The sequence below is a fragment of the Rhinolophus sinicus genome, linkage group LG01, assembly GCF_036562045.2.
Source record: "Rhinolophus sinicus isolate RSC01 linkage group LG01, ASM3656204v1, whole genome shotgun sequence".
Lineage (NCBI taxonomy): Eukaryota > Metazoa > Chordata > Mammalia > Chiroptera > Rhinolophidae > Rhinolophus > Rhinolophus sinicus.
The window spans coordinates 131707717-131729039 of NC_133751.1; the positions used below are offsets into that span (position 1 = coordinate 131707717).

General features: G+C 33.8%; 1 protein-coding gene and 1 pseudogene across 5 annotated transcripts in view; one reads left to right on the forward strand and one right to left on the reverse strand.

Annotated features, from left to right (window-relative positions):
• The window catches only part of LRP1B (LDL receptor related protein 1B), a 1798389-nt gene that overhangs the window by 449335 nt on the left and 1327731 nt on the right, over positions 1-21323 (reverse strand). For all 5 annotated transcript variants that reach the window (XR_012497488.1, XM_074335786.1, XM_074335783.1 and 2 more), the window contains 2 exons: positions 6726-6860; positions 6025-6154 (listed from right to left, as the gene is read on the reverse strand). Coding sequence is in view for 4 of the 5 variants with exons in the window: in XM_074335786.1 (XP_074191887.1) it covers positions 6025-6154; positions 6726-6860 (265 nt within the window). In the remaining variant the exon portion in view is untranslated. The remainder of the gene's footprint in view (positions 1-6024; positions 6155-6725; positions 6861-21323) is intronic.
• LOC141567901 (serine/threonine-protein phosphatase 2A 56 kDa regulatory subunit epsilon isoform-like) lies at positions 17796-19106 on the forward strand (annotated as a pseudogene).

Here is a 21323-nt window from a genome sequence, read left to right on the forward strand (position 1 = left end):
GTAATAAAAAATGTATACACATGACTTCTATTCATCTTTTGTTATCAGTATATATTGAGTATTGCAATTTTAATACAGTTTTTTTTTTCTTTCTTAAACTGTACATACATTTTTATGGCACCCTCTGTGTGTGTGTGTGTGTGTGTGTGTGTGTACACACACTATATATTTATTGGATGTGGAGTACAGCATAGGGAATATAGTCAATGGAAGTGTAATAGCTACATATAATGTCAGAGGGGTAGTAGATTGGGGGGGCTTATCACTTTGTGAGGGGTATAAATGTCTAACTATTACATTGCTTTGTACACCTGAAACTAATTAAAGCTAAAAAAAAATAAAATAATGAAAAAGGAAACTAACTACTAGATTGACAAGTAGCAGCAAAAGGACTATTAAATTGAACTAAATGAATCTATAATAGTCCAGGCACAATGGTTCTCTACAATACAAATGAAGTGTCAGACTTACTACATATATGAAGGAAAGAAATCCTTCATTAGAAACAAACCCATTTTCTGTGTATGTATGGGATATTATAGCATTCAAATTATACTTGGTCCTACCACTAGAATAATTATTCGCAGTCCAGCAATCGATCAAATTATTTCCATTGAGGTTATAGGGATTTATTGCTTGGTTATAAATTATAATTTTAAAAGATTTTTAAAATATTGCTACATTGGAAAAGGATTTTATTTTATTTTTTTCAAGTTTACTGTTGTGTATGGATATATTTAATTGAGTCATGTGTCTTACTCTTGGAATTAAACAAAATTACAACCTTCCTCCATCTCAAGATGTGTTGGCATGCATCCATGGGCACTCAGTGGTAGGCAAGAGGCTATACAGGGGTAAGTCAGACTCAACTCAAAATGTTTTTATAAACCTTCTCTCCTAATTTTTCTCCATATTTTTCTCATTATTGTTTATTCTGCCTCTACTTATAGTTCTACCCTTTAAATTTTCATTATTTTACCCTGAAACTGTTAAAAGTGTTTTCATATATGCTTGATATTTTTTATTATTAATTTCTGTAATGTTTAACATTATATATGTATATATGTGAAATGTAAAACACATGTACATACACACATAATGTAGCATAATCTTTGGAGTTTAGCAAAACCTAACTCTCCCACATACCAACTTGAAGACAGTAATATAGTAAAAATTGCTTATTCAGTTTCCTTATGTGTTAAATGCAGAAAATAATAACCACTCTAGGTTTGTGTTGAGCTTTTAAACAGAGTGAAAAGAGACCCACTAGTAAATTTTGAACTAATTACATTCCAAAATAATTATTAGGCCACTACAGGAAGAACAGACTGCAGAACTATAAGGGTAGAAGATGCTACCCTATAATCCAGAAATGTTGGCAAGAGAGACAACCCAGGCTAGTGTGGAAGCAATAAAAATGGTAATAAGTTGGCAGAAGATGAATGCATTTTGAAGCCAAATGTAACACAATTCCTGGTATACTGGCTATGCGGTATGTACAAAAGACACCACAGATGATGCCAAGTGTTTTAGCCTAAGCAACTGAAATAACAGAACTGACCTTAGCCAATGGAGAAGTCATAATTATAGAAAATAAAAAGATTCAGTTCAGTTTTGGACCTGTTAATATTTCTGATGGATCTCTTTCTAGTTACCTATTGCTCCAGAACAAACCACTCCAAATTTAGAGGCTTAAAATAACACTAATTTATTTGCTTATGAATTTGCAATTTCATCAGAGCTCTGAATAAATTCATATCTTCTTCAAGTCAACTGTGGTGACAAGAAGGCTAGGGTGACATACGGCTGGGGACTGGAATCATTTCAAGGCTCACTCACTCAACATGTCTAGCAGTTGGTGCTGGTTATCAGCTCGAAGCTTAGCTAAGTGTTGCTGTTTAGAACAAGTACATGTGGCCTCTGCAAGGCTGCGTGGCTTACTCACAGCAGAGTGGCTGACTTCTAGGAGCATCCCAAGAGAACCTGGTAGAAGTTTTATCTTCTTTTATGATATAGCCTTAGAAGTCACATAGTATCACTTCCATAATAGTCATGGGCCCAACCAAATTCAAGTGTACGACGTCTGACAATTAAGTTCACGAACTTGCCACCATGCACTTACATTGGCCACACTGTACAAACAGCTCAGTAAGGTTTCATAACCTTAGTATATCAGTGTCTCTCGGCTGTGTTCCAGTCAATGTGTGGCGGTGTCTTGCTGAGGGGCCTTCATTACTGTTATTACGTGTTATTCAGTGTCATCACGAGAATATCTGAGCTTGAATCACAGCAATGAACAAACATTAAATTTCTTGTTAAACCTGGCAAAAGTGGAAGTGAAATCAGGGACATGTTAGTCCAAGATTATGGGGATAATGCCATGAAGAAAATGGCAGTGTACAAATGGATTTAAGGTTCTTTTGAGGGGAGAGAATGCATCACTGATGAAGAGAGGTCAGGGCAGCCAGTAACGAGCAGAACGGATGAAAACATTGCAAAAAGTTGTTAAATTATGCCTCAAAATTGTCGGCTGATTGTGAGAAGCATACCAAACCAAGTAAACATCGATAGTGAAACAGGAAAATTTTAACTGAAAATCTTGGCATGAAAAAGGTGTGTACAAAAAAGAGGACTGATGAAAATCAAAGGAGACTCAAAGTTTGCCAAGACTTTTTGGAGAGGCAAGACGATGTTTTGGGCCATGTTATCACTGGTGATGAAACATAGGTGTGACCCTAAATATGACCCTAAAACAAAGCGTCACAGTGAACAATGGAAGTCAGCCAATTCTCCAAGACCGAAAAAGTTCTGTCAGTCCAAATTAAGAGTCAAAATGATATTGGTAACCTTTTTTGGTATCAGACAGATTATTCATTATGAATTTGTACCAACTAGACAGTTAACCAAGTTTACTATTATATTTGGAAGTACTGAAAAGGCTACGTGAAAAAGTTAGACGACCTAAACTTTTCACCAACAATTCATGGCTCTTGCATCACGACAATGCACCAGCTCACACGCCACTGTCTGTGAGGGAGTTTTTAGACAGTAAACAAATAACTTCATTGGAACACCCTCCCTACTCACATGATCTGGCCACCAATTACTTCTTTCTTTACCTGAAGATAAAGGAAATATTGAAAGAAGACATTTTGATGACATTCAGGACATCAGGGTAATACAACGACAGCTCGATGGCCTTTCCAGAAAGAGTTCCAAAACTACTTTGAAGGGTGGACTAGGCACTGGCATCAGTGCATAGCTTCCAAACGGGAATACTTCAAAGGCAACCATAGTGATATTCAGCAATGAGGTATGTAGCACTTTTTCTAGGATGAGTTTGTGAACATAATTGTCAGACCTCATATGAAAGGTATTCCACTTCTCCATTTGGAAAAGAGTCAATGTCGCATTGTAAGAAGAACATGTGAAATATCAGATATTGGTGCAATTACTTGGGGTATTAAAATCTGCCACAGATCTCTAAATGAAAATGTTGAATATGCAATTGAAAATAAAAAAGCCTAGAATTCAAGAGTGAGGTCTGGTTTGTGTGTATACGTTTCAGAAACCTTAACATTTAGGTGGGATAAGACCACCAAATCAAGAAGAGAAAAATACCAAAGACTGAGCCCTGGGGAAACTCTAATATTAATACATCAAAGATAAAAATAACTAAGAAAGAAAAGTGAATGGCTATGACTGCTAAAATAGAACAATTAAGAGAGTTGGTTTCTTCTTCCTCATATTGTCTCTCTGAAATTCACCCTCAAGTTCTTCCCTAATAATAAAAATTGAGTTTGTTCAGATATCCAGTGTATACTGTTTGACTGGGACCTTACTACAGTCTAGGTGATGAAACAGAACTTGTCTAAATATGTCAAGATAATCTCTTCCCTTTGGCTCTTGACTGACCTAAGGTTGGGCATACAACCCATGTCTGGTTAAAGAAAAACAAAAGGATTAACACTAAGACCTTTCTCTTCGCGGATAATACAATATAGCTTAGCAACGAAAGTGTGTTTTGTCCTATTCCTCTCTTCTTTAAGTATAAACATACTCCCTGATCCTATGTCAAGCATGCAACCATAACATCAAGTGTAAAATGAAATATAACTCGGGAAGATGGTAGTTAAAAAAAAGTAGGGAAAATAATAATAATAACAACAACAACAACAACAACAACAAACTCCTATAGACTTAACAAACTCTAGTTAAATGTTATGTTATTTGCATCCGAGAACATTCCTAACCAATGATGCTATTTTCATTTTGATGTTTTAATCTTTCTTTTAGCTCAATGTGGCAAATGTGTTAGCTTCATTTCTCTCTCCTATATTAAACTTGTTTGTTTCCTTTGTACTGTCCTAATATTATGATGTAATTTTACAGCATTTGACAAGAAAGTGAAGCAAGTGATAACATTACAAAAAGCACATATAACATATAATAAATAAGAAGGGTTATAGATTTCCATAAGACTTGACTTGATGTTTCACATAGATTAACTTTATTCTAAATCCATGTTCCTTACACTGATTTGTCTAACACGCCGTTGGGTGACCAACATTTTCTCCACTCCAAAAGGCAGGAGTTCAATTCAATCATAAACTGTCTACTGTTAAAAACAAAACAAATAAAAAGTCTAAGTCAAGTCATACCAGCAATGTAAGGAACACAGTAGTGGAGAGCAATATAAGGATTTATATGAACTACTTCTATATTGTTTTTTTAAGAAAAACAGTTATTAGTCAGCAACTGTTTACCAGCTAGTGTACTAAATTGTAGGGATAGAGAAATAAACCAAACACACATGGCTCTTCTCTCATAGAGTTATAGTGAAAAATAGAGACATTATCCAATCCAGTGAAAAATAGTGCTATTATGCACATAAATTTAAATAAATAAGCATATAATAATATGCAGAATTTATAAAAATGAAAGCACTGGGTGCTTTGGTGTGATATAACAGAACAATCTAAATCTACTTCAAAAGCCAAGGAAGGATACATACAATTTAGCAAGGTGAAAGTAGGAAGGAGAACATTGCAGGTAAAGGGAAGAAGTTGTTCAAAGGCTGGGAGTGGAGAGTATAGGAAATATGAACATATCTGAAAAACTAAGAAGTGCAAAAGAGATTGATTGAGATAGCATGGAGAGAGTAGCAGGAGTTTGAGACTAAGTGTTTACATAGGGCTTTGTTAAGAAGGATTGTGACACAAATTCTGGACATTACACAAAAGTCAATGGGAATCCCTTGAACGTTTTGAAGTAGATTTATGTTAAAAGACAAAAAATCAACTCTAGCCTTTGGTGAAGTTAGGAGATCAATGGGAAGTTTCTGCAGTGGCAAATGTGTAAGATAAGAACAGATTTAATTAGAGGGGAGGCTATGAAGATGGAGAGTCATGGACTGATGATATTTAGAAGGAAAAAAAAATCTTTAAAGATTCTTGGAAGATTGAATTCATTTCAATTTTTGATATGTAAAGTTTGGGTGACCATAAAACATCCAAATGGGAAAACGGAAATGCCAAAAAGACAGACATATTTATCTGGAAATCAAAGCAAAAAAAAACCACAAAAAACAAAACAAAACAAAGCTTGGGATGAGTATGTTGATTTGGCAATCATAGGTATAAATAGAAATTGGAGCTTTAGAAATATTAAAGAATGAGGTTGGCTAACAAATGGTTATTTCATTTACTCAGGAAATAATTCAGTACCTATTATGTAAATGGTTCTAAAACAGAACTTTAAATTGAGACTCTAGATACATGTTGGTGTACTCTTTTGGATTTATACACACATTAAAGAATTGCATAATATTTTAACCCTATCAAATCTGTACCAAAATATATATGAACAAGTGAAAATAAACATTTTCTTCTGCTTAGATATTTTTGAGTTTTGATTTGAACATTACAACTAAAAATAAATATTAATAAGAATGTCTGGATTTAAAAAATAAAACTTAAGAAAACTCACTTAAAACTCAAAGATATACGAAAATCTTAAAATTACCCTTTCTCTGGGTGCACAGCTATTGATCTTGGTTGATCCAAGCCTTGGGAAATAACTACATAACGGAAAGAGCCATTGAGTCTTGCAACTTCAATTAAGTTGAAACCATGATCTGTCCAATATATGTTACCTAGGAAAAATAGAGATGTGCTTATAATATAGGTGTGAGAAAGAAAATTATTTACTAGGTATGGTTAAAATTAACTTTCTGAGCATTCATATAACTCTTAAGAAATGATTTATATCCTATATTCTTTTTTAATGAGTGCCTTTCCTAAGCGGAAAGCTGTAAATAAACTAATATGAAATACTTCCTAAATTTCACACATCTGTATTTTAAACCACAGAGTGACACATTATATTAAAAATAAGTTAAACTTCTCTCACTTGGAAAACGAATCTATTTGAACTTTCTATAGACTTCAGGCAATATAACTAACACTTCTGTTTACGTGCCTCATGGAATTCTCAGGAGATTTGGGCCAACTTAACACTACCTAATCTGTTTCTGTATAAAAACACTTATCCAAAGGTTCAGAAGCATAAGAAAGAACAAAATCAAAAGCAACAAGACTATTTACCCCTGTAGCTAGAATTAAAAAAAAAAAAAATTGTTATGAGTCAGAAACAGAATTTTTATGAAGCAGATTGAGCCCTTAAAATAGGTGTGAAACAAAAAAAGAAAAAGTCATGAGTTATACCAGCAATCCAGTCAACAGCTATCCCTTCCACTCTTCCCAAGCCATTGGTAATGATATCTTCTTTCCAAGTCTGATCTCTTTTAGCTCGACTAATTTTATTGAAGCCCATGTCTGTCCAGTAGATGGTATCATTTTCTATGGATAAGACAGAAAGAAAAAAAAAATACACACAAACACACTATAAAAGGTTTCAATATACATATTAGGACCACGTTGCATCAATATTTGGAGGGTTAACAACCTGGGTATGCTAGAGTATAAGTATTCTTCAAGATAATTCACTAATACAAATAGTAAGAAAGTTATTAAAACAACATGAAAGAACCTAGTCATTTTTTAAAGCATTTTTGAAACATATGTAGAAATGATCTATCCTGCCCTTCATTATTTTTTCTTCAGTGTCCTACTTACTTCAACTCTGTAAATACTTACCTTACCCCACCATGAATTTTCAATCTTGATATCAAATCATGTTATTTTTTACCACATTCTTTTCTCCTCACACCTATACCTGTGTCTGAGTCCTCTAAATACATAGAAAACACTACTGGAGATAATCAACTCAACAAAGTCTCAAAGTAGAGACAGAATGGAAAGAAATATATGGGCATTGCAACTATATCAAGGATGTTTTAAGCATAAGGTCATTCAAAATGTATGAAGCCTTAAAAATCCCTTATCATCCAATTACACCTTCTGAGGTACTAGTTTTCTAAATGTCAACTACAAACCCTTTAGATTATTTTTCAAAATCTCATTGTACAAATGGTCTTTAAAATACTTGAGGAATGGCTTTATGCTATGATAGGGTCTTTAAATAACAGTTCTTTTTGAATATTTGAATGAAAAATGTGTATAAAGATTATAAATAAAATATACGTGTATGCATGTACATAAAGGGTAGCAATTATAGACCAATGATTTTAAATACAGCCCCCAGAAAAACAGAGGACAAATCATTAAATAATAAATTTGCCACCAACTGAGTAAGTTTTGGGGTAGTGACCTACATGGTCATTTAAAGAGCAAATCCTTTAGGACCAATATAATTTCCCTCTGACACAGTGACAGACTATGGAAATAAAGAAAAATAAATTAGTGTAATAAACAATTTACCAATAAGTTTTGGGATTCTATTTCAAATGAAATACAATCTGAATTATTTTACATATTTGGGAAATGAGTCTAAACATCCCCTGTTCTCAACAATGGTTAAGTCAAGTACACAGTTGTTTGAAGCAGAGCAAAGATATCATTTTCAAATATATATGTAGAAAGCAAGGCCTTGTTTAATATTTCCAATTTTGTAAAAGTATCAGTTGACTGATACTTGTTTTTGTTATTGAAATAGTGAATCAATCAATAAAAATAGGCATTATTTTTGCATAAATATTAAGCATAGACCAAATCTTCCACAAACGTTAGACCCATATATCCAACAGCCTGCTTTGTTTCTCCACTTATACTCTTGATATACAAAAGAAAACTTCTGGATTTTTCCTGAGAAACACTTCTCTTGCAGTCTTCCACCTGGCAGCTTCCCATTCCATGGTGGTATAATGCATGGTACCTCCATCCTTTGTTTCCTGGGCTAAAAACCTCGTATTGTTCTTGACCACTTTTTCTCACACTTCACATCTAATTCATAACCAAAATCTCTCAGATTCAATTTATTGCCAAGTATTCCTGGCTCTTTTTATTCTTCTTTCAAATCATATCCATCATTCAATCACCTCTCACACCCTCTACCGCTTATAATGTAGTCTGATCCACTGTTACCTCTTGCCTGGAGAACTGCAATAACTTCCTAACTTATTTCCCAACTTCCACTTCTGCCTCAGTACTCCCCTTTCCTCGTGAGTCTTTTCTCCAGTTAGACACCATTGTTACCTTTAAAAACAAATAAATATTTTCTCTCCCCTCCACTCAAACTTGCTATTCCCATCTCATCCAAGGTAAAATTAAAGCTCCTCCCATGACCTTCATGATCTATCCACATCCTTCAACCCTCTTTCACATGATAGTCTTTCCACTCTCCCCCTCATCCATCTCTAATAACACAGAATTTTCTCTTCCTAAAACAAACCAAATGCTGTTCAGATTAAGCTTCTTTGCATTACTTATCTTTCTGTCTGGAAATGTTTTTTTCTAGATATTTGCATCGGTCTGTCTTAGCTTAAATATCACCCTTCTTACTGAAACTTTCCTTAACTACTCTATAAAAATTATTCCTTTGTTATGTTCTCTCCCCTTTATCAAATCTTTTTTTTTTTTTTTTTTTGCCATAGACTTATCACTGTCAAAAACAATATATTTTTGTGGGTTTGTTTGTTTAGTTTCTGTCTTGTCTCATACGAATACATTTTCTTTGAGGGCTAGGACTTTATTGTGTTCACTACTTTATCCCTGGCACCTAGAATAGTGCCTGGCACATAGTAAGCTCCAAGTAAACATTTGGTGAATAAATGAATGAACACATGTGTTGTGCTGTGTAAAGACTGATTGGGAGGGGATACAAGGAAGACACAGCTCTTATCATGAGACACTTTATAAGCTCATTGAAGAAAAGAAGGTATGCATATGAAAAAAATAAAAAGTAACAGTTCACAATAGTGTAGCATGAGCAGAATATAAGTAGTACAGACAAGCATTTTTGCAGGAGCTCAGAGAAGGCATTTACAACAATCTTTACAAGTATTAGGAAAGAGAACACTAAATTTGTTTGTGACTCTTACTTTTGGATTACTCTCTAATGGCTTTGCCAGCCCTGTAAATTTTTTTATTCCATATAATCAGGAAACATTGTTTTTCACATATAATAGTGCACCTTACACATATCTTTATTATCATTTTGAACTGAAATTGAATCATTTCATTTCTCCTTAGAAATAGGCTGTGAGCTATAAGTAGGAACTGCAATTGACCCATCATTGTCAGTGATGTCACAGGTGCAGTAGACACTTTGTGAATATTTTCTTTGTAAATAGTAGATTAATTTGTAATTCTAATGCTATCTCTATGTGGCTAAGTCCACTAGATCATAGCTCTGAGGAACTGAAAGTTTTCCTTGTATTCTTTCATTAAGAAACTAACATACAATGTGATATATATGACATATTACAGAATTGTACATCTGAAATCTGTGTAAATTTACTAACAATTGTCACCGCAATAAATTTTAATTAAAAAAGGAAATTAATATAATATTGTATGTTAGCTATATTTTAATAAAAATATTTTTTTAAAAAAGGATATTTGGGAGATCAGTGAGCAAATCAATCATGTGGTGAGGCATTAAGGAGGACCAATAGGATGACAGAATTAAATCACTCACTCATATCCAAACCCTCTTTCCTTATGTTTTTTACACATATATTGCACACCCATACACTCTAATTAAACTAATTTCACTAATATATAAGAATATGTTTTACAATATCTGGAAATATCTTCAAAATAAACATAATTAGGTCAAGAATGTATTAATTAGTAATAGAATCAGGCTGAAAGATGATAAAATTTTACAACAAAATGTAAAGATAAAAAAAGAAAACACATATGAAAATAGAAAAGGAGAAAAGATAATCATAACTATGCCCTGACACTTACACAGAACTATGTTTTTCTAACTTTAATTATCCCCATATAACATACTTATAGAATTCTTAGTAAGTGCTAAGCATTATTATAGCCTTAGGAGTATGGTAGTGAATGTGACAGTCTCTGTAAACATGAGGTCACTTCTGAAGTTAATTAAAAATAAGCTATCTTAAGATATATGAAAAAAAGATATATGATAATTGGTAATGTATTATACAATTATAGGACTGGAAAATAGAATTTGTAATTTAAGATGATAACAATTACAATTAGCTGTCTACTGATATAATAAGACAAACAGCATAATTGGTAACCATTTTCAAGGGTTACCTTATAGCGACATTGGTGGCCAGCTATTGTTCATTGTAACTACAGTCAGAATTAAAAGCTACATGTTGTCATACTTATATTTGCCTATAAAACAAGGGAGAGGCTTTTTAACACCAGGAAAAGTTAAACTTTTTGAGTTGAACTGATGAAGCATTAACTATCTACAGAGGCTAGATTATGCAGGTCCTATCTGAAAGCAGGAAACAGGAAATACAAGTTTCTTAAAGTACTTTCACTTTAGGTGTCTTTTTCTTATGATTAATTAAGCAGCACTTAATGATCTACTGTTGTGAACACACTAGACTCTAGATTTCATGTTACCTTGGGTTGCTACGTCCTAGAAAATTCAAAATCATACTTCCTGGACTAAATTTATATGCTGTTTCAGGAAACAACATAAAAACATGAAAAAAAAAATACAATATAATGTATAAAGTTGCTATGCTTCTTTCACCTGATGAAATAATTGTCAGTACACTAGGAAAGTAGTAGACTAGAATACAAGGAGTCTAGGACTGGGTTCCTATCATCGTCCTACCATTTATCATGAGACTGTCACAAAATCACTTTATCTCTTCTGGCTTCACTTTCTTCGTGTGTGTGTGTGTGTGTGTGTGTGTGTGTGTGTGTATATATATATATATATATATATATATATATAGAGAGAGAGAGAGAGAGAGAGAGAGAGAGAGAGAGATGGGGGAACTAAGAGAAGGCAGATTTTAGATAACCTTCAGGGTCGCTTTCAACTCAAATGTTCTAATGTTAAGATTTAAGTTTTCTTAAAATTTAAGGGAATACAGTATCTCAAAGTCCAGTCCAATTTTAGCTGTTACATAGATCTTTCTTTTTGATCAAATTTTTGGTCCTTTTAACTACCTCTATTGTCTGAAGCTAAAAAGGATAAAGTATATGAGTACGATTTTTCCCAGAACATGATCCTAGTGGCTATTAATCGACATTTTCTTTTTTTCAACTGTACATTTATCCTATTAAATGCCAGCTTGTTAAATTTGATCAAGGATACTACCTGTTGACATTAAAAAAAAAATCTCATGTTACCCAATGAATCCTTTTTGTGATATCCACAAATTTGATAATTGGCTTTTCTATATCTTTAGTCAAGCCAGTGATAAATGTGTTTAAATGGATCAAATATATACTTTTGACATACCAGTGGGCAGCCATTATTCTGAGTTTTACCAACATAGTTTCCTGAGTTTTCTATAAATGGTAGCATTTAGTATATACTCTTTAGTCTGACTTCTCTCATTCAATATTACAATTTTAAAATGCATGTTTTTTTGCAAGTACCTTGCTTTTCTATGGTGTGAAAAATACCATAAACTATGTACCTATTTTGGATATATAGGTTGTATTCAATTTCTGACTATTATGAATAATGACATGAACATTCATGTTCATATCCTTTAGTGGACGTTTGCTATCATTTCTGTTGGGTACATACCCAGAAAGAATTGCTGAATCATAGGATAGCTTTAGTAGGAAAAGCTTATTTTATACATTAATCATCTCAAACAATTCTCTCCTAATTAAAAATCTCTTATATAGACTTTCCACAGATTTTGTCGAATCCCCTTCACATCTGGCTGATTGAAGCATTAAGACCTTCTAGTACAGATGAAGACTGTTCTAGTACAGAGGCCTATAGTTTTACTACACATAAAAATATCTAAAGATTCTATTTACTGAAACTGATGCAAACATAGTTGATAGTGTTTACCTTGGCAGATAAGAGGCAAATGACTGGCTTCAACTAAGGCATGGCTTTAGAATGTGCTATTCTTAAACAGTAAAGTCAACTTATTGTTTTAGCTTCCTCCTCAATGACTAGGAATTTTTTTTTGTTTTGTTTTTTTTTTTCTTCACTAGTTCTGAGTAGGTCTGAGAGGTGAAAATCCCAAGATACTGGCTTTTCTTGATGGTTCTTTTTTAAATACTGTAATATATTTCTAAAAGCTCTATATCTTAGAGCATTTGTGTGTACCACACAATGATAGTACTTTGGTCTGTCTAGGAATCTGGGTGAAAAAATAAATGTAACAAACACAACCACAGCTTTGGTAAAAGTAACTAAATCCAACCTTAACTCTGAAAACATCAAAAAATTGTAAATATACCTATTATTGTTGTTATTATTATTATGCTAACAAGAACAAGTGCTATATGGATAAGGCAACAATTGTGAAGATGGAAGGAGTTTGTGAATTATTAACTACTGGATTAAAAGGAGCTATAAAGAAAATGAAAGACAGAAGGGAAGGCGGGATGGCAGGAAGAAAGGGAGGGAGTGATGGAGGGAGGAAGAAGGAATCACTTCTATTCTATCATTGGCATAGCCATACCCATCTGCTAACACGTTTTAACAGGGAGTACAGGCATATGAGAAGATTAGAATAAACTGAGGTGCTCTAAAAATATATTTTTTCTAACTTTTTAACTGGTGCTTGAGGGACAAGGTTCTTCCCTTACCTTTTATCAATATATTGCTGATAATTTAAAACCAGTTTTATCACACTAAGTCTAAATGTGGCTGCAGTTTGGCTATAGTACCTAGTGTGAGAAAGACTACTGTGTGTGTGTGTGTGTGTGTGTGTGTGTGTGTGTGTACAATAATTGGAAATTACCCCACAATTTATTAATGAGAAAACTTACTATAAATATCCTTTTACAACAACAACAACAACAAAATACCCTCTGGCAGCAACAATTCTTTCTGGAAGGATCAGAGTTTTGTCACTGGATATACTAATGAGGCTAGAGTCTAATACTTAGTTCCTAAGGTGATATTTGGTCAATAAGGATATGGAAGCTCAGAATCTGGTTAACATCTAGGAGATGTACTTTGCTCAGTTTTATAAACTAGGATAATTGTATAACTTTTGTAGAAGGTTCTAGTAAAATTTTTTTAGCGCTTACATATAACATACTAAGAAAGTCTAAGTTAAACATACAAGTATTTACTCAAGGACACCTCCCAATTGTGAGTACTAAAATTGACAAATTTATTTAGCTTAATTTATCAAATTTCTTTATTTCCATCCAGTTGGACCATTTTACTTTACTTTGTACTTTAAAAATTACTGGTTTCAGTCTTTGACAGATATGGCAGTTGCTTCTAACCCAAACCCTATCTTTTGCTCTTTCAAAAATCACTTTCTCTAAATTTTAGAAAGAAACTTTCTCATATTACTCTATTTCCGAATCATCATGAGTCTCAATGCAATGTTTTATTCCTGTTCTGTGTCATTTCAAACCAGACAGCAAATTAGGCCTTTTTCCCTAATCCACTTATTTTTCTTCCACTCAGATATATTCAAACAGACATGAAGTACAAACAATGCAACAGAGTTTATGGAAGCATGGAATGTGGAGATTTATTATAACAACATCAAAACTTCAAACTGAAAATCATATGTCCTTATTGTAAAAGGTTCCTTGGTCTCACACATCACGGGTGATTTTTCAGTGGCAGCTTCATATGGTGCCCTAGCCTCACAGGTACCCACAGCTCCTCTCCTGCCTTCCCATCTCATCCCGCCTCATCTCAATGTATCATTCCCTCCCCTTTCTGATTACTCAAAAAGAAATCCTCTTCAACCATTGCCCCCAACCTCAGCAACAGGTCTGCTTTTACATAGTTCAAATTCAGTAACCCTCAAATGGCTTCCCATTACAATTGTTTGTTAAAGTTTAAAGGAAAAAAACAAAACAAAACAAAACAAAAAACAAAGATGCAGCCATACCTCAGGGATTTTACATTGCTTAGTCTTGGGGTAGTGTCCAGGATGATCATTACTAGTTAACCCATCACTGGTATAAATAAGAATGTCTGTTATTTAACAGGGTCCATGATCTTGTGAAGAGGATTTGTATTATAAAATGCTACTCTGATCCTATTACATCCCACCCCCATCCCCATTATAATCTCATTGCTATTAATGGCTCTCTACTAAAGGGATTTTCAAGGAGAAAAAGGCTTGACATAGTCTCTAGAATATTGGATTTGGGGATTTTCCCCCCTCTAGTAGGGCAAGGCCTTTAACCTGAAAAAAAAACAAAAAAAACTAAAAAACAAACTGAAAATTGTTCAATTGATTCTGATAGGCCACTGGTCCAGACTTTTAGAAATCACTGTTCTTCATCTATACCCGAATCAAGCTAAGTCAAAAGGCAGCTTACAGGAAGATTACTTTACTTTGTTCTTTCTCTATTTCTGATAGGCTCACTTTGATTGAACTACAGATGTGTCCTATGCCACAGGTATATATTCTTTACTTTATTTTTTCTTTTAATTATATAGATATTATGAGCCCTGAAACAGATCATATTTCTCTTTGTACTGGTTAATGGTTAAGTTAAAATTAGTTAACTAAATTAGTTAAATAGCAATATAAATTTACTTCCAACTTCTAGCAAGAAATATAGAATTTTACAATGTACATTTGAGTCTAGTTTCATGTTAGTTTTCCCCTATTTTTCCCCTTAGCACTCATTTCCCCCATCTTAACTGTCCATCTTATTGCAATTACTGCATTTTTGGAAGCTACATGAAATATTTTTTGAAATATATATATATATATATATATATATATATATATATATATATATATAATTGTAACATATCAAATCACATGCTATACACAATTGACATCAAAGTTGGATATACGCACTGTAGAGAATATTTAGGAAAATCAAGAAAATCCAAGACAATGCAAGAAAATGTTAAAATTGTGTTTTTACTTTTTTGTTCCTCATCCTTTAAGAGTCCTGGCTGGGTATATATTTTATAATGTATTAAATCATAATATTTAAGATAATAATACATATTCTTTATAAGTAATTTATTCATAAAATAATAAACAAACATATATATTTAAGTCTTTTTTTTTTTTTTTAACTAGTATGTTGTACAATAAAAAAGAAAGGCTTTAGTACTACTGGTGCAGCTACTACTTTCCAATCATGCCCTATTTGGGTGCACTATGTGCCAACACACACCAGTTGATATCTCTGGAGCAGACCTTGATATTTATAAACTGAGAGGAAAGCAGTCAGTCAAGGTCATCAGGAAAGACTTCACTGGAGAGGTGAGACTTTGGCTGAAACTTAAAGACTGGGTTACATTTGGATTAAGAACGCAGTGCAGTTCATAGAAACCTATAAAGAACCAATCTAATAAAAGTGGCCATCTTCATAATAGTAGGGAGGGTCAAACAGGTCATTTTAGGAAAAGTGGTGAGCAAGAACTACGATGGTAGCTCGTTCTGGATCCATCAGATGCTTGCCTGGGTGCAGATATGAATTAAGTTGTACTTTCTATTCTTTTCCAACTTTGAAAACAATTATTCAAACATTCTGTAGGCTAATAAGGACCCAAGTGTTTGAAATTCCATATTAAAAGGGATTCAATAATAAAGTGCTAATGAATTACATTTGTTTCTTTCATTTTGAGAAAGGCAAACCAATACAAATGCTAATGGCCAATTTTCTTATAGCAACAAATCACTAAGAACACCATCCTTGTGAATAAATAAATTAAATCTGCAGCCTTCAAAGATTTTAGATATTTTAATCCCTTTAAGATACAATGTTATGAACCCTTATATAATATACATTCTGTTTTAAATTACTATTTTATGAAATAAGAAATATATGTTTGTCTACCTTTAGTGTCCTGAAGGAAATTTGCATTCAATATACTTTTTATAAAAGCAATTCCATTTTCAAGTTTTGAATTGTTTCCTCTCAGGGTAACAAAAAGAATCTTTCACATTTTCTTAAGCATTCACTGTTTTTTTCCTCTTCAAAGGAATTGCCCTGTGCTGTTTCTCACATGCATTAAGTTAGTTCTCACAGCCCTTGTATGCCTAATTTTGACTTTCAAGTAGCATATGAGAACAAAAATGTGCTGTCACACTCTCATATCATTCAGATTAGAAGAGGACTGATAGCAGCTCCAAGGAGAAATTGTTTTAATTTATTCTGTTTTGAACTTCCAAAGCTAAGCTGTAAAACTAAGACAGCATGTTGAATAGATGTATCTTCAGGGGACACCTACTCAGACATTTCTTTAGGAAACCATTCACCTGTTTCAGAAAACACTGTCATTCTATTTTATTTTTGAATGGAGAAAAGACAGAAATCTTGTTCCTCAAATGTTTGGTTTCTATGCTATGCCTCAAATTACTAAATCAGACAAAGATGGAGTGCACACCTTAAAAACAGAGGTTGTCCCAGCAAATATGTTTGACTCTTTTTGTTTTTTTTTTTTAATTTATCATCATGAAGACAGGAATTTACCATAATAGCTAAAGGCTTGGATACTGTGTTCTGATTTTCTGAGTTAGAAATCTCAGCTCTAGTACTCTGTGGCTCTATGACAAGGGCAAGTTACTTAATCATTCTGTTCAGCTTCCCAATAGGTAAATTGGGAATAACAGAGTTGCTGTGAGGATTAAATAAATTAATGTTTGTTAAAGCACTTAATGCCTAGTACAAAATCAATATAATAAAGTATCAGCTCAGCTATTAAAAATAAAAAATAAAAAAACAAATTATGATACGCCAAATTGAAAAGTATACTACCTGATAAATTTAGTAATTTTATATGCTTTTGAAGTTTTAACATGATTTTAGCTTGACATGCAATTTTTATCAATTTAAAACTAAAAAGAAAAACTTCCTCGCAGCCAACATCAGGTCCTGAGCAAGGAGCGACCTGCGGACCCCTTAAAGGGTAGGTGCTGATTTGAGGCGCCCCACCCGCGGGGTAGGATCGTGAGACCGCTGCCACCGGGCTCCAGGAGCACTGAGGTTCACGTCTGGCTGTAAGGCCCAGAGGTGCCGTCGGTGTGAAACCAGAGGGTCCCTGCGCCCACACAGCTGTCGCCCGGGCCCCTGGCTGCTGTCCAGACCTCTCCCCAAGCCCCTACACCCACTCCACAAGTCCCATCCTGCCTTCGGTCCCAGCTGCGGGACTCTTGCCCATGTCCGGCCTCTCACAACCAAGATCATCTGTGGATTTCCTCCCAGAATCTGCAAGGAGGGATGTGTCCTCAACACCAACTTCTCCTCCATTAGTGCACAAAATATATTTTCTCCAAAGTCCGTCAAAAACCAAGACAGAAGGCATTGCACAGTTCCTCACAATTCAGGTCTCAAAGCAAGCCCTGAGTTACCGCCTTTGCCACTGCTGAAAGGCGTGCCACCCTCAGAGCAGCCTGAAGTTCCTAAAGAAACTTCTGCAGAGCTATGTCATTTCTGACTTCATGGACACACTATCTGATCTTACAATGAAAGAATACAAGTGCTCTACTCTTAATGAGCTGGTGGACTACATTACAAGAAGGAGCCGCTGTTTGACAGAGCAGACATCTCCTGAAGTAGTTAGAATGGTATCATGCAATATATTCAGAACTCTCCCTCCTAGTGACAGCAATGGCTTTGATCCAGAAGAAAATGAATAACTTTGAGGCATCACGGCCATACTTACAGCTTGTATATAAATGTTTCATATGAAGTTTGGAGAGCCAAAATTCAAACCAGCTCTGATAAAAACTACATAGATCACAAATTTGTATTTTGTAGCTATTTGAGAGCAAAACCCTCAGGAATCCTTAAAAACAGTTTTATCCAGAATGTATGGCAAGTTTCTTGGTCTTAGAGTACTCTATCCAAAAACAGATCAACAATATTTTTCTAAGGTTTGTTTACGAAACAGTACTCTTCAATGGTGTAGCAGAACTGCTAGAAATATTAGCAAGTAAGATCAATGGTTTTGCTTTACCTCCTAACGCAGAACAAAGTTTCTATTGAGTGTTAATCCCTTCACATACTGTCAGGAGCTTATCACTCTTCTATGCTCAGCTGGCATATTGCATATACACTTTCTAGAAAAAGATCCTTCACTAACAGAACCAGCTATTAGGGGGTTAATTACATTTTGGGCCAAAACATGTAGTCAAAAATAGGTCACGTCCCTTGGGGAGTTGGAAAAATATACTGGATGTGTGATTGAACCTTCACAATTTGTTAAAATTCAAGAAACTTTGTTTAAACAAATTGCCAAATGAGTATATAGCCCCCATTTTCAGGTGGCAGAAAGGGCACTCCATTACTGGAATAATGAACATATCACAGGTTTCACAGAAGAAAACTCTAATGTAATCTTTCCCATCATGATTCCCAGTCTTTATAGGTTTTCAAAAGAATATTGGAATCTGGCTACCATGGCATTAGTGTGCAGTGTGTTAAAGGCATTTATGGAAATGAACAGCACCATGTTTGATGAGCTGACAGCCACATACAAGTCAGATTGTCAGCATGAGAAAAAGAAAAGGAGTGTGAAGAATTGTGGAAAAAAAACTGGAGGATCTGGAGTTGAAGAGAGGTCTTAGATGTGATGGGATAATTTCAACTTTAAAATAATGACAACATTACTAACCTGTTGAGTCACACATTTATGTAGAAGATGTAGCAACAGTTTTCTGTATTGTGCAACTTTACAGTAGATTTCACATTTGTTTCATTATTACAACAGCTTTGTGTGAACCTGTCTCTAAGTAAAGGAAAAAAAATAATAAGGACTTCAATCTAGTTTGGACAGTAAATGGACTTACCAGAACTTTGCAAACATATAATTATTCTAACCCTCTTTAAAAACAAGTCGTGCTCAGAGATCTACTTTTAACAGTTGCTGCTAAAAGTCCATTATTGGGAGTTCCTTATTTATCATTAGCAGAGAATATGAAATAATTTTCAAATGGGAACAATCTTAAATTTAGCTTGCCTTTCTGCTAAGTTGTTAAATGTATTTATAGTAAAGGATGAAAAAAAAAGAAAAAGATTGTCATCTCCATATGTTTGTATGACATCCTCCACTGGATAAGTTAAATGTAATTTGACATTTCTTTCTTTTGCACGTCTTCATGAGTTGGATGTCCACATGGAATGGGACTATGGCTTTTATAAAAGTCCCTGATAAAAGTTTTGTTTACTGCAGTGGACATCTTTCCAGTAAACATGTAGCCCTGTTACTCCTTCAGTTTTAATATTAGGAGTAAAAGAGAAGAGGTGATAAACATAGTAGGGGAGGGAATTTTGGATTCATGCATGAATTTATGGTGAATCCAAATTGATGTCCTGAATTCCTTTGAAAACAAGCACAGGGACATCAGAGGTTTCAGTACCTGACCGGTATTAGTTGCTTGAATCATTGAACACATATACCAGATGTGTTTTAGAAATGGCAGAAAACATCCTTTTGAACCATTTTAAAATCAGGAAGACAAACACTAAATAGTACAACCATGAAACTGATCATCAGGATTGCAAATATAATTGAGAGTAGAGGTGAGTAAATAGCTTGGACTGAAGTCCTTGCCTTAATTTTTAATACTATGTATTATAAAGTATTCCAGCAAAAGAAGATATAGCCTCTGGAAAAACAAGCAAACATGTTACAGTGTTTTTTTGTAACTTCTGTTTCTATATCTCCTCACAGGGCCAGCACTGTGTATGGGTGGACAGGATATAGGATAAACGTTATTATGCATTCTGAATGGGACGCATATTCCTAACTACTGTATTTGATACCAAAAGAGGTTCTACAAATACTACTGAAAATAATCTGGGAATTCCTAATGTCCTCAGTATTAATAATAAAGTTTAAAAATGCTTTTATATCAAAAAAATAAAGCTAAAGGGAAAATATTTTGGTATTTCCTTTGAAAAGGAGAAAAACTCTACTTTTAATTAATCTCATCCAAGAAAATAACAAAATATATGGAAAACATCTTTAAAAATAAACAATCAGATATTTTTATATATTTCCAAAGTCACTGTCTATAATTTTCTTATATTAAAAGTTAACATTGATTTGGATGCACCGTGGAATCTCATATTATCAGAAAGGCAAAATTAAGTTTAATATTAAAAGTTACACAGGAAATTTGCTGTAAAAAGTACTTGAAAGTGTCAGTGTTTATTTATTAGGGGCAGGACAAAAACTTTTTTTAATTTCAGGATAAGAAAAAGTTATCAAGATTATTAAAGAATCTATAAAATTTATGTTTTCAAAGGTCTTTTAAGTGTCTATGCGTATCATTAAATTCAAAGATGACAGATACCTATATACAAATCTTATGACATGATTATGTTTTAGTTTGACTACTATGATTCAATCATAGCTAATATGATTGATAAAACAGTACATAATTGTGCTCTTCTTGGTCTTTCATAAAAAGAAAAATAATGATTCATTTTTGTGAAGAAATTTGTGCTAAAAATAAAAAACAAGGTAAATCAGGACTTTTTTATTGAGGGTCATATGTATCATAGTGGATACAAAAATGACTAAGAAGCCTCCTTCAAGTTTCCAAGAGAATCAATCACCTACCCTCTTGTAAGTACTTGGTAGCCATATACATTGCCTATCGTTTTACAGTAAATTGCCGTATTGTTCAACCTATATTAAAGGAAGGCTCCATATTCTCTTCCTACTTAGCTCCTCTGAAGCCAGTGCAATACTATGGACTGTATAGATACAAAAGCTCAGCAAATGAATGATCAAGCATTACTGTATGCATTCTTTCCATCAGAAAGTTCAAAGTCAACGTGTCATAAGTATCTATACCCCCAATACAG